Source organism: Gallinula chloropus (assembly GCF_964237585.1).
Source record: "Gallinula chloropus genome assembly, chromosome: 6".
NCBI lineage: Eukaryota > Metazoa > Chordata > Aves > Gruiformes > Rallidae > Gallinula > Gallinula chloropus.
Window position 1 is genome coordinate 33,858,272 of NC_140091.1, and position 14,492 is coordinate 33,872,763.

Consider the following 14,492-nt stretch of genomic DNA (forward strand, 5'->3'; position numbering starts at 1 on the left):
AGTGCCTAAGCAAAAACAAATGCATTGTTTTATCCAGTTAACCAAAGAGTTGAAACAGTCCAGGTCTTTTTAGTAACCAAACACTAACTATGTGAAATTGCTCATGAAATTTCCAGTTTTTACTATGTAATACTCAAAATTCCCATCAAAAGCCTCATGTATTTGGTGCAGCACCAGAGTAATGAAACAAATAGGTAGCAAGCTTACACAGAATCTGTGACAAAATAAGGAAACACTTCCCAGCTCTTAAGAAAATTAAGATATGTCTTTTTTCTACTGTAACTTTATTACTTCAGTCAAAACACCATAAAGCATCGGTGTATTTAACAACGGAATTCCCCATCCTCCCTTCCCACCCCCAAAGAACAGTGGTGATGACAAAAACAGTGACAGCTGCAGTGAGCTTCTATCTCAAGTCCTGTATTCACTCATCCTTAGCCTAGGAGGGAAGTGGTTTTCAGTTACACGCCACAGGAGCAGTTAGGAAGTCCACCGCCACCAAGCTACCTTCATTCTGTCCCACACAGCCGAGAGAGAGTCAAAGGCGGGGCGAACGTCCAGGATGGTGAACTGGTAGTTCTTATCTACTGCTCCACCATCATAGTAATCAATAACGTACCGCACTTCTTTCCCACATCGGTCAACAACCCAGTCGTGTCTGTCAAAGGGAAGCTCGTATCTGGAGAGACAGGAAATACACCATGTGGATACTTTAATGGGCATTACGAACCTAGGAGAGGGAGCTGAAGTCCTGCTTAAGAAGCATTTTTCCTGCCCTCCCACCCTGCTGGAAGACTTGCCCACCTACCCCATCCAGGAACGTATTCTGGCTCTTGGTGAATACTCCTTTGCTTTGCCTCCAAACCGCACCAGCGACGGTCCGCACGGGCACTCCCTGTGCACAGGTAGAAATGAAAACAGTTTCTATCTTTTAAAACAGTTCAAGTGTTTAAACCACTAGGCTAACTTGTTTTAGTAACAGAAAACATGAAAGGAGAAAGCACAGCAGTATAAACCAGCTTTTTTTTAAGGCTTGAAAAGTACTCCAGTTTCTGACAGCACTTACTGCTGGTGTGATAAAGTACCTTTGATGTGCTCCACACCTTTGTTCTAACTTACCAACAGAGCAGTTCCCAGCAAACTTAAGCCATACATTTAATAAAAACCAGAAAACCAGGAAAGAATAGAAAACTGTAATCCCAGCTAATGTGTAACAACAGTCATGGGATTTCAGAGAAACATTTCTACATATAGAAGGCTGAACTAGTCTGTCTCTTCTAGGAACAAGGACTATGCTGACCTAAAACGTGACGTTCTTTGTTTTACACCAGTCGCTTTCCATCTAAGTTGACATCTCCTCTCTTTTTCATAACATAAAGATTTCAATTATATAATTCCCAAACAGACACAGGAAGAAGTTAGTTTCTCCAAATTTCTATTACACAACCCCCCCCACATAAATGTTCATCAGTTTTATCAGACAGTTATTTGGTTCTAAGTAAGTTCCTCTAGGTAATCTTCCTCCATATGAATCAAAATGCAGGCTCCTACAAGACTCTAACGTTTGAGATGTATCAGCAAAGGGTATTTTTGTGACTAAAGTGACATTCTGCTTTCAAAAGAATTACAAAAGCAATTTTCTATCTACGTACCCAGCATGAAGAGCTTCCCACTTCAATATCTCCTTCCACGCTTGCTCATTATTTTGGTTGTGGATCTTAATGATGTTGGTCATGTCCTCACCTGTTATGTCATCATCTTTCCACCTCCACCTAAAAAGTAAGAATTTGAGCACAGTTTGCAAGCACTACAGCGTAACTGCTCCACTTGGCTCAGTGCATATGAAGAGATTTAAGGTTTTATGCAAAGACACAAAGCAAATATGGGAACATCTGGCTCATCAGTTTAAGAATCTTGAGAAACACTTCACGTTCTGTGTAAAAGTGTAGTTACCAAAGTTATCATCATAGAGATCCACAAATTCTAGTCAGCTAAATTAACAGCTTAACTGGATCAGAAAGTTATCAGAGTCTGCAAACACCAGCACATCTGAAGTGTTCACAAAAAGGCCTTTTTAAGAAAAAAATGCATCTGTATTCAAGACATTTTGCATAGATTTAGAACTGCCTTCCATCTCTGACTATGACTGCATGTGTTGATCCTTTTTAGCAGGCCTAACATTGGATACACTCAAGCGTTAACAGGGTCAAAGCTTGTGTGTTCGAGACTCAAAAACAATATTGCTACATAGAACAAAGAGTTATTAACAACAGTAACTGCCTTTGAAGTTGATCTGTTTGAGAATGACAAACAAATCACGGAACAATGAGAAAACAGCAGCACAGAACATGTTTTAAGCCACAGGAGACATTCATCATTCAGTCTGATCTTGCCTGCACTTAATTTCTGCAAAGACTGAAAACATCTCAAACTTGCACATTTTTAGCAATTTTGCCAAGTCAAGTTAGATGTTCCCACAGTCACAGAACTTTTACTATCCATGGGAAGAGAGTGTGGATTAGCATGGATTGAGTTTGAAAGCTGGCACTCATGCACAGTCTGCCTGTGCCTATGCACTGACTTCTAAAAACATTTTCTGAGCTCGTGTCAGTTGCCTGACGCTCCTTACTGTCTTCCTGATCACTAGAGGAGATGTGACCTTTGAGACCAACTCACCCTTTATTTTAGATCTGTTTGTAAGAACAGCAAATTTTTTTACTGAGCTAGTTAGTTAGTACCTGCTTGGAGTCCACAAACTCTTAAATAACATTGATGAATGTTATTTATCATGATATTACTTTGTGAATATCAGACTCTCAGACTCCATCTGGTAATTGCCAGTGTACTTACCCTTTCCTTAGCATAGCATTCCAGAACATCTGCTCTGAAGGGTAGACCCACTTCTTGTCAGAATGTGCTCTAGGAATGGAAGATTCTTCTCTAACAGTTGACAGTGGAAATGGTTGACCTGGGGATGGCTGCTGATTAGGAGGAGGCATCTAGAAAACAAGAATCAACAACAAACCAGAGTATGAAGTATGAATTATGAATATGTTACAGTGCTTGAGAAAAACCAAAGCATAATTAATCAGCCACTGCAAAGATTAAGCAGCTTATCTTTTACAGAAGCTCACAAAAATTATCTTTCTCTTCTGCAGTAGAAGTCTCTGCACAAGTTTGTCATCTGAAGGCATGACATCTGACCTCCAACCTTCAGCAGTGCTTTTTGTACATCAGGGGAAACCTCGGAGAGATCCTGAATCAGAACTCACCCATACTGCTATTACACAGAACCTAACACCTGCTAAGGTGGCAAAAAGACTGTGTGTGTCACTAACAAATAGAAACCAACAGCAAAAGATCCTTACAACAGAAAACCAGCTCTTATCAAAAAGATGTAAATCTGGAGAAGGGAATGTTAAATAAAATCTAACTTGATTTAATACCAATATTTGCACACAAAATGAGAAAAGGTGGTGTGTTTTTTTTTTAAATAATGTTCTCTGCTGGTTTCCACCTGGGACAGTATCACTATTTACACTTTGGGGATAGTGTTTCAGGAGAAACAAGACCGAAAAAGACATATGAAATAAGCAAAAGTTACCATATTGCTAGGATCTATGTCATCTGCCATTTGAGATGCACCAGACTTTACTGGACATGCTACAAATTCATATGCTCTTTCTTGATGTGCAGGGACATCATCTGTGTTCTCAGTTCTGTGCTCAGCAGCCTTCATGTGCATTGGACAACCTGAAACATGGGAAAAGATTTTGCTACAGAATGAAAACTTTAAGACGTGACAGGAAATACAAACCAGTTCATTGAATTATCATGTATTTTGTTTTTTCTTTGGAGCTTTGCAACCATTTTAACTATTCTCTTTCCAGCCTATTTTAAGACCCAGCCCCAGGGTACAATCTAAGATTCTGCTGTAGTCCTTGAATGCTCATTCCCCAACCCATGTTGGCCCCTGTACCAAGCTGTCTATGACTCCTACAGCAACGACAATCCAATGTGTTGACTGTGTCAATGGAAGAGCTGATGTTCTTCACCAGACATTCACCTTATCCCACCCTTCTAACGTCCTTTTCCAGATGTGTGTTTACCAGCCAGAACCACCTGCCCCCCAGTTACATCTCCAGAAGGGCCCCTGCCCCTCCTGGGTGCTCTGTGGGCCTGCCACCCCCTGGGAACAGATCTGAGGCAAATGAGAGCACCAGGAGTGCCCTGCAGCTTCTACAGCAAGGTGGGCACCTGCTGTTCTGGTAAACAACAGACTCCTTTTTAGGGTTACTCGGTGCTGATTTTGCTACTGAAACGTTTGTATTTTCATCTGCAAATTGTTTTGTGTTTATCAGCTTTGCGTATAAAGAGCTCGTTCAGGTCTCGGAGTGATTACCGCTCGTTTTTTCCTGGTGCATGGGACACTCTGAAGGCGGAGCCGCCGTCTGGTGCTGCCTGGACGCACTGGGCGGCTGACCTGCCGCCGCCGGGGAGGATGCCGACAAACCCATGGCGCCCGATCGCGTTTCTGAGGAAGAAACCCGCAGCCACCCGTTAGCGAGGCCGGTGAGGCCCGCGCGGGCCCAGGCACGCTGCCGCAGCAGGGCCGCAGGAGCCCAGCCCCGGCGCAAACCGAGCCCCGCAGCCCCAGAGCCCAGCGGCAGCGGGCTAGGACGTCTCGGGGACAAGCGCTGCGGGGGCTCCCCGCAGGCAGCACCCTCGCCTGCCGCCGCCCTGCCCGCCTCCGCGGGGGCCCAGCCCGCAGCCCGCTGCAGCCCCGCGACGCGCACCGCCCCTCGCCCGCGGGCGGGCAGCCCCTCACGCCAGGCCGCCGCCCCGTGTCAGACGCACCGTACGCGACCCGGCAGCCGGCGACCGTGGGCAAGGTCAGGCCCACCCCCTCCGCCCAGGCGGCCCGGCCCGGCGCCGTGCGCCCTCTCCCGGCGCCCGCCTACCGCCGCCGCGCATCGCCAGGCGCGGCCGCTGCCGGCCGCTCGCCTCGCCTCACCTCACCTCAGCCCGGCCCGCGCCTCCGCGCCCGGCGCCGGCAGTAGAACGACGCCGAGCGCGCCGCTTCGCAAGAACCAGCCCCCCGCCGCACCGCTTCGCGCCTGCGCCCGCCGCCGGGAGGGGCGGGGACAGGGTGGTGGCGGCCCGGGCTGCGACGGCCCGGCCTCCGCCGCGCCGCTCAGCTCCGCCGGGCCTCGCCTGAGGCGCGGGGAGGGAGGCCCAAGGCCGCCAGCAGGGGCCGTTACACCGTCTCCCGCAGTGGAACGACCACAGCTGAATGGTTTTCATGGAAAAAAAGTACTTAAGTAGGGAGGAATTAAAGCTTCAAGTGGCCCACTTACTAGTTACCTGGGGATAAAGACAGTCCAAGTCTGGAGGAGGGGTCTTTTGGGCCCTCTGTGGGTATTCTGGTGTGAAGGAGGAAGTGAGCCATTCTTGGTTCTTTTGGGGAAGATCAAAGTATTTAATAAAGACAGATTTGAAATGCAAGGAAGCAGTTCTAACAAGCACTATTTCAAAATACATAACTAACTGAATTAAACTCATTAGACATCCCTCTCAAGAGTGCTTTTAGGGACATGTTCACGTCCCGTCTTTCAAAACAGGATCTGTCACTGTGAACACAAATACAAATATGAAGCAATACCAAATATCCATCCTATCACTCGTTTTTGCCCCTTTTATATTACTCCATATGTAGAAGTAAAAAGTTTCCTACTGTTTCTGTATGCAGGAATTATTAGCAGAGCATACTGAGATCCCAGAGCTGGGGAGGTGGCACCATGTCAGCAACCGAGTCCCTGCATGCCCCAGAAAACAGAACAACTGTCTCCGTCGCTGCCCTGGTTTTGGGCATGTTGGGCTTTGCTGACATGTCTCAGGCTGCATTCCCAGTAACAGCTGCACTAGCAGCACTGAACAAGACACAATCATCCCCGCCTTCACTTGCTGCACCTGACAAGAGTTTGGTAAGAGCCTCCCCTAGGCCAGCTGACATCTCTGCTTCCAAACACTTCCTGGCAGTAGCAGAACAGGTAGGACATTTTCTTTCTCTGATGTTCCCAAAGAGGGAATTGGTTCTACACTCTCCTCTCAAAGTACAGTTGCAGCTTTGTGAGGCTGTGCTGCTGAGACGGTTTGTGTAAGCAGCAGTTACAGTTTTCTGCCAGCCCCAAAGTGTAAACTTCAGGCAACTCAAGGCTGAGAGATAGTCATGGTGCCTCTGAGAATCACATAGAGGAGAAAACAACCCAAAAGCAGCTGCATTTTGCCACCGGAGAAGGAGCGAGAAGATGTACCGAGCTGTGCAGACACCAAGGCCGGGAACAGGCGGGGAGGAGGCAGCCCAGGTGCCAGAGAGAAAGATGCCCCTGCAGCCCCTGGAGAAACCCATGGAAAAGGCCCAGACCCCACCTGCAGCCTGTGAAGGGGCTCCATGCTGGATGGAGCAGGTGGAGACATAGAGGAGACGCTGTGAGCCCACATTGGAACAAGCCCCTGACAGCACTTGCAGCCATGGAGAGAAACAGAGACACAGAGATGAGAGAGAGATTTGCACCAGAACAGGTTTGCTGGGAGAGGCTGGTGACCCCACAGAGGACTGGGACTGAGAGACATTGTGATTTATGACTGCCTGCTATGGCAGTGACCCACACCAGGGCAGCTTGTGAATAGGTAAAGCCCTGGGGAAAGGATTCAGGTTGGAGAAGGTTTTTGGAGGACTGTCTCCTGTGGGTGAGACCCCAGGTGCAGCAGGGGGAGGGTGTGGAATGAATGCCCCCACCCTGCCCCGGCCGAGAAGGAAACCAACTTGCAAGGGACTGCCCGAAGCCCCCATCTCCCAGCCCCTGCGCCCCTGTGCTGCAAGCAGGTGGAAGAAGGGAGCAAGATCATGGCTAAAGGGAAGTCTGCTTAGAATGGAGGGGTGGGGGGAAGGTGCTGCCGAGAACCCCATCTTCCCCAGTCCCTGCCCCCCCTGTACTGCGAGCAGGAGGGAAGAAGGGAGCAAAATCCTGACTAAAGTCTGCTAAGAAGGGAGTGGTGGGGGGAAAGTGTTTTAAGATCTGGTTACATTTGTTTTAAGATCTGGTTGTGCTCTCAACTGCGGTTTCTTCACTGTTCTTTGTAGTTGTAGTGTAGTGTAATAAAGTGGAGTAGTTTTTCTCTTCTTCACTTTGTGTTGAGTCTGTTTTGCCCACGTCGAGAGTGATCCCTCCCTGTCCTTATTTTGACTCCTGAGCCTCTTAATATATATTTTCTCACCTGTCCAACTAAGAAGGGGAGTAATAGACTGTCTTCAGTGGGCATCTGGCCTCCAGCCAGGGCTAAACCACGACAATTACGTTGCTGGTGTCACTATGCCTTCTCCCCACTTCCCCACCACCGCGCTCCACCAGCAGCAAGGACTGCAGTACTCACCAGTCACCATGTAAACTGGTAAGGTAAACCAAGCAGCAAATACTTTCTCCTCAATGTAAAGCATTACAAACACTACCAAGGCCACCACCTCAACAAAGCTCACAATCTACCCTTAGGTGTATTAGACTGACAACTCCAGAAATGCCAAAAGATACTCACAAGTCTACTTCGCCATCTAAAACGTGACAGATACCCTCTGTGAAGGAAAAATAATCATAATGCAGAATTTCCACACCAAAACAAGAACACAAAGAGCAATTAAAAAAAAAAAGGGATAAAATACAGAGTCACTTGGCAACAGGAGATGAGAAAGTGGATATACAAAATACTTTCTATATCCTGCATCTTCAGGAGAGGGGTGTGTGTCACACCTTAAGCAAGGTTGACTTTGTCAGTTGAGAATAGTTCAGAGAAGGGCACCCCTTGTTCCCAGCCATGCTTAGTCTTGCCACTACTCCATGTGGAAAGCTGCACAGTGGAGATACTAAAGCCTCCCACCAAGCTGACATTGTCCTTTCTCCAAGCAGCTGGAGATCTGACCTAGTTAGTATCCAGCCCCAAATACTGTTGCCACACTTTCCCATTCTGAGTCACTTCCAAACAGGCCGACTAATTAATAAGTAGTTTTCTACACTAACAGTGAAAAGTAGTACCCTAAGAATACAGCTGACAAATGGAACTAAACTCCCCTTAAAAGATAAGAGGAAAAAAGTAAAACCCACTGGAATGCTTTGTGTTTTCTTCTAGTAATTTAGCCATTGCATGATACAAAAGAAAACTCAAGGAAACATGAGCAATTCACAGAATCACAAGGTTGGAAGAGACCTTTGAAGATCATTGAGTCCAACCATTCCCATCCTAAGCTAAACCAGATCCCTAAGTACCTCATCTACCCTTTTTTTGAACACATCCAGGGATGGTGACTCAACCCCCTCCCTGGGCAGCCTGTTGCAGGCCCTGACAACTCTTTCAGGAAATCATTTGTTTCTAATATCCAATCTATCCCTGCCCTGGCACAGCTTCATGCCATTTCCCCTTGTTCTATCTCCTGTCACCTGGCTGAAGAGACCATCGCCCACCTCTCTACAATCTCCCTTCAGGTAGCTGTAGGTGGTGATAAGGTCTCCCCTCAGCCTCCTCTTCTCAGGCTAAACATCCCCAGCTCCCTCAGCTGTTCCTCATAGGATTTGCCCTCCAGTGCCTTCCCCAGCCTGGTTGCCCTTCTCTGGACTTGTTCAAGGACCTCAATGTCCTTTTTATGGTGGGGAGCCCAGAACTGCCTCACCAATGCTGAGTACAGGGGCACAATTACCTCCCTAGACCTACTGGCCACACTGTTTTTGATACAAGCCAAGATGCCATTGGCCTTCTGGGCTGCCTGGGCACACTGCTGGCTCATATTCAGCCTGCAGCCACCCAACACCCCCAGGTCCTTCTCTGCCTGACATCTCTCCAGCCAGTCTCCCCCAGCCTGTAGCTCTGCATGGGGTTGTTATGTCCCATGTGCAGCACTCTACACTTGGCCATATTAAACTCCATCCTGTTGGTCTCAGCCCATCAGTCCAGCCTGTTCAGATCCCTCTGAAGAGCCTCCCTACCCTCAGGCAGATCAACACTTCCTAGTTTAGTGTCATCTGCAAACTCACTGAGGGAGCATCCAATCCCTTCATCCAGGTCATTGATGAAGATGTTGAACAGAACTGGGCCCAGGACTGAGCCCTGGGGGATGCCACTTGTGACCGGCCTCCAGCTGGATTTGGTTCCACTCACCACCACCCTTTGGGCCCGGCCATCCAGCCAGTTTTTAACCCAGCTGAGTGTCCCCCTGTCCAGGCCAGTGGCAGCCAGTTTCTCAGTCAGAATGCTGTGAGAAACCATGTCAAAGGCTTTCCTGAAGTCCAGGTACACACAGCCACAGCCTTCCCCTTGTCCATTAAGCAGGTCACCTTGTCATAGAAGGTGATCAGGTTAGTTTGGCAGGATCTACCTTTTGTAAACCCATGTTGACTGGGCCTGATCCCCTGGCCATCACACATGTGCTGCATGACAACTCCCAAGGTGACCCTCTCCATGATCTTCCCTGGGACTGAGGTCAGGCTGACAGGCCTGTAGTTCCCTGGATCCTCCTTCCAGCTGTTCTTATATATGGGGGTAATTCCTCCTCTTGGAAGCCAACAGTTAGGATAATAAACCATCAGCAACTTTCCTCCAAGGATGCTCGGAGGAACCTCTGAGTTTCACCACAGTTCATGCTTCCTAGGCATACCTTCACTGCACATACAGACTAGGAATTGCCATAGTAAGGAACCTGGTCCCTTACTGAGTACCAAGAAGCACAATTATGCAGCGCATCACATTGAAAATATGCTGAGAGCAGCAGCTCTTTATCCCTACAGCCTTCAGGCAACTGTCCAGCTTATGTCCTGAAACACACAGTATTACACCACTGCAATGTAATTTTATGATCCAATGTCAGTTTTTCTTCAATACACAACCAGATCTGTAATTTAATTTACTTACCTGGCCCCACGATGTCCTACAGAGAATTTTATCCTTTGAAAGTTCAGCCACCTGAACAGTTGCATGGCTCAGACCCCATACTCCTGTTGGTTTTAAATAAAAGATACAGCACAAAACTTCAAGATACCATGTAAGCCACTTGCCTCTGAACCAAACCCAAAGGAAATTGTTCTTTCATCATGCATTCGTTATAGGTACGTAAGTTACTACCAGATTAAGAAAGAGAAATTCACAAAATAAGAAACTGTGTTCCTTTCCTTTATTATGAAGTACCAATACCTTGCATACAACATGCAATTTATTGCTTATTGACATTATTGCATATATCAAAGGGAAAAGAAATGAATCAGCCAGTATCATTCTAGGCAAGCTCCTAAACCGTTGGAACAAATTATAGAAATGCTTTACAATCTCGCTGAAATGCAAACAAATAATTCAGATTTGTTCATAAAAAGTACAGTGAAATTCATAATACTTGATCATTTGCCTTATTACAACTGATTACTTTTCTCACCAATCTGCAGAACTGTTATATTGCATTTTAAGTTCATGTGCCATGATAAGGATTGCTAGAGTCAGGCCACAATACTATTTGAATTTAATAACCTGATCCTGACATTTTGGGACAGTATTAGTATTTATGTACTGCAAACCAGATTGTCAAAGCTTTCCCACAAATCAGTCTAGCAGAATTTGCAGTTTCTGTCCTTGCTCTGCACATAAGTTAGATGTACCTATCGAGTTTCTTTTTAGACAGAAGATTTTAAAACCATTTTTTAATTAGAGGCTTCATTACTTATGGAGCCTAACTTTAACTCATTTGTTCACAACAGGTTTTGTAATTTGGTTTTACATCAGGTTAGCTGTGCTTATGTGTTAAATTACTCCACTTACCTAGGTCTCTGTAGATACTAAAGAAAACACTGTTTGGTATATGCATGCTAGAAACAAATCCAGGATATTTGGATGTGTGCATATTAAGTGTGCAAATTATATAACTGAGCTCATGATTAGCCCTTTTCCTCCTTTCCCCTCACCACATGATGGATTTCTCTTGTGAAACTGAAACAGGGTTACAATAAACAAAACCATTCTACCCCGCACTGCATTTAAAATGTTAAGTTCTATATTACAGCTTAGTATGAATATTTAAACATTGCTTTCAAACCTAGCAAATCTTTAAAAGTACCAAAATTTAAAAACCTAGAAGACAATTCACATGCAACATGTTCCACTTGGGTGCAGATTCTCATATACTTAAATATTTATAGGCTCATAAAAGCATGTCCTGTCCACGAGACAAGTACAATGTTTGACATCCCACGCATAGATTAAAAATAAAGATACACTACAGAATATTTTATTTGCTTTTATATTTTCAATTTCAGTAAGTAGGAAGTTATAAATAGCACACTGAGTCATTATGTGGTTGATACCAAGCCATGCTAAACTCTTCAAAATTCACCCTCTTGAAGACGTTTCCTTTACATTACAACTAGATTAAAAATTCATATACATCATTATAATCAGATGCCCTCTCAGTGCAGGGCATCACACAATGAAATTGATTCGCAGAAGAAATTTTGCCAAAATATTTCTCATGCCAAACAATACAATTTTTTCTTCTCAGCTACCTTCCTTTCTTTACTGAGCTATAAAGTGCTTGGTTATTATAAATAGAGCGAGAATGTCAAAGGAGGTAGCTAGTAGATATTTGTGTGTAGTGGATAAGAAACCTTACCAAGTGTTACCACCTAAAAGGGTGACCTGATGCTTAACCCCAGATCTCTAGACATCCCAAGCAGCACATCTTTCATCTTCCCTACCAGAAAAAGGACTTTCAAGTTGCCTTCGCGAAATCCCAAGACCTTCACCTGTCCATCAAAGATTTTAGCCAGGTGTGGATGAATGTTAAAGTTCATAAATACTGATCGCTATTTCCATTTGACTGCTGGCAGAATCTCAGCAATTAAGTGCTGTTCTTTTTCCATCTGCCACATACATTCCATAGAGAGACACACCTCAGCAGGAACAAATCTCTCCCTGTGAAGTTCCTTATAGCCAGATAATGTTGTTGTACAGCAGACTATTAAAAATACAAGAGAGGGCTGCCTATACTTTTCAAAGTCTTTTACGCTTTCATTTTTTCATCTGAAAATTCTAGGCCCTTTTCTCTTTGCTTTAGTAATGGCTTTCACCAGCAGCCAACACTGCACCAGATCTTAAGCTGGAGTAATTGTCAAGCAGCCCTTTATTTTCACCTGAAAGGCTCGGCAGAAGCATCACAAAACAATTTTACAAACTTCTCTATTAAATGACCTTTTACAGAAAGCTTGTATGTGCAGAAAGACACACAAGTCCATGAGAAACAGCCCTCTTCAAACAGCAATCAAAAATTGATCACCCATTTTATACAGCTTAAAAATCAGAAAGAACAGCATTTCCTTTTCCACCGTGAAGAGAGATAAAGAAACATCTAAACCTCTCTGCTACGTATCAGCCCAGCCACAGCAGTAGGAAGACATCTGGATTTCTGTACTTGCGTTCTCAAAGTCTCCTCCACCTCTCCTTTCAAATCTGCTTGAATGCATCTGCTCACTTGTGTAAGCTTTTCCTCTTCGGTTAATATTAGTTCTGCACTATGAGTAACCTTCTCCCATAATTTTATAAGTAAAGGTGGAAGCAACTCTCTTCCAGACACTGTAATTTATTTAGTTCCTAATAAATTTTAATACAAAATTTGGAGTTGTTAAGGATTTTTATATAAAGTCAGCTCCCTTCATTTCCCTGTGCATAGGCTATTTTTCATCATTCAATGGATTCTAGTTTTTAAGCAATTAAGTTATTAAATTACTGAGCTCACACAAGATAGCATGTATTTATAGAGGTAGAGTTGGCTTCAGAGATGTAATTCTTTCCATTCTTTCACACAGATAACCCAACAGAGCATCTCTGGAGCATAAGGCTCTCGACTTCACCAACACCCGCTGGAACACTCACCAGGAAGATGAGTGTTGGGAGTACATTTCCTCTCTGCAAGTACTGCATCCTCCAATCGCTCACAGAAGCCAAACTAGACCTACTGTTCCCGTGCAGCAGTTCTGAAAGTGGTACTTACTCATCTCTTGATGAAAAAGTAAAGCCATAAAACCAGGAAACTTACATTCCTACGTACAGCCTGACCGGCATGGACAGACTCCCATCACCATCATGCTACTTTTACATCACCTGGTACTGAAGAACGTGAAAGAAAAAGGAAAACAAGGGATCTCAGGATTTTTTTTACAAGATTGACTCCTTCCATTCGATACACCCACGGTAGAGACACCTGGTGACACGCCAAGAGTCTGCTCTTACGCCAGACAACGCAGCTGCTGAAAACAGAAGTTTTAAGCCACTAAGAAGATAATATTACATTCTAAAGGTAGCATTTATTATGATGCTACTTGTCATGCATTTACTTTTTCATTAAAAAAAAACCCAAAGACACGAGTTTGCAACATTTAAATCTCATCAATATTTCACCACAGTTTTAAAATTAATAAAGTGCAATTGAAAAATGGGTGCCACAGCTATCTAACTTGCTGTATTATAAGCTTTTAATGGCAGGTAAAACATGCCCTGTATTAATGCATTCAGTACATCAAGACTTTGCAGTCTGCTTACTACAGCCTTTGCCAAATACACACGTGTTAGTAATTTTTTCATTAGAAAATTGTCTTCTGACACATGGTAGATGTATCAGGGTATAGCTGTAATACATTAAAATAATAAATTATAAAATTGAAAACTAATGCATTGCAAAAATAGTCTTAATTACACAAATTATGTACAACAATTGAAAATACTACCTGTTTTAGGGTAATTCTTCCACTGCCTTTCCATTCTGGATTGCTGCCCACTGTGTATCATGGAGGGTGGGTTTTTTTAAATCTAGTTTTAACTTCATTTTGTTAGAGCTTGACTTCCCCCTTGCCCCTGTATCAGACACAAGTCTATGTAGAGGTGAAGGAAATGATCCATTTTTAACTAATGCTCTCTACTGCAACAAAAAATTTAAATGCTGAGATATGAAAGATTAATGCTAAGGAGGGATGAATTTCAGAAAGCTTTCCCAACTTACCACCTCAGGAGCTGCTCCAAATCATCTTCCTTATCAGATTGTTATCCTACTTCCTGAATAACGAAAGCAGGCTTCTACTTTCAACCACGCTCTCCAAAACGTTTGAATTTATACAATTTAGTTATTGGGGGTTTTGTGGGTTATTTTTTACAAAATAACAAGCTACTACAAAATGATTCCCTGATCTAGTGACTCAAAAAGCACAAGAAAAAAAGTATTTCATTTACACCTTTAAATCATAAAGGTGAAGCCAACTTGGAGCCTTTGTACATAGCCTAGGTTTTGCTTTAGGTGCAGTGAAACCACTAGTTCAGAAGACACTTGTGGTGCATTAATGTAGTGGGGAGTGTTTCTTTCAGCAAAGCAGGTCACAGGATCGAGCCCCAGAGACTGTGGATTCACTGATACCCAGGGT

General features: G+C 44.4%; 1 protein-coding gene across 2 annotated transcripts; it reads right to left on the bottom strand.

Moving 5' to 3' along the window:
- Positions 1 to 157: 157 nt before the first annotated feature.
- HCCS (holocytochrome c synthase) lies at positions 158 to 5,117 on the bottom strand. 2 transcript variants are annotated; one of them, XM_084266261.1, is made up of 7 exons: positions 5,020 to 5,117; positions 4,403 to 4,534; positions 3,605 to 3,753; positions 2,851 to 2,999; positions 1,653 to 1,772; positions 809 to 895; positions 158 to 679 (listed from the first exon to the last, which is right to left on the bottom strand). In XM_084266261.1, the coding sequence occupies exons 2-7, from the start codon at positions 4,515 to 4,517 to the stop codon at positions 481 to 483; spliced, it is 819 nt and encodes a 272-aa protein (XP_084122387.1). In that variant the 5' UTR covers positions 4,518 to 4,534; positions 5,020 to 5,117; the 3' UTR covers positions 158 to 480. The 2 variants fall into 2 exon arrangements, with proteins under 2 accessions (XP_084122387.1, XP_084122388.1); XM_084266262.1 differs by lacking the exon at positions 5,020 to 5,117 and adding an exon at positions 4,858 to 4,893.
- Between the last annotated feature and the right edge of the window lie 9,375 nt (positions 5,118 to 14,492).

What these genes read in the sequence shown, in the direction of transcription:
- HCCS (XM_084266261.1), bottom strand. Translation starts at nt 4,517, where the DNA reads ATGGGTTTGTCGGCATCCTCCCCGGCGGCGGCAGGTCAGCCGCCCAGT. An exon ending in GCACCAGGAAAAAACGAGCG is followed by an intron (nt 3,754 to 4,402) that starts GTAATCACTCCG and finishes CCCATGTTTCAG; the next exon opens with GTTGTCCAATGCACATGAAG. An exon ending in AGAATACGTTCCTGGATGGG is followed by an intron (nt 680 to 808) that starts GTAGGTGGGCAA and finishes CTGTCTCTCCAG; the next exon opens with ATACGAGCTTCCCTTTGACA.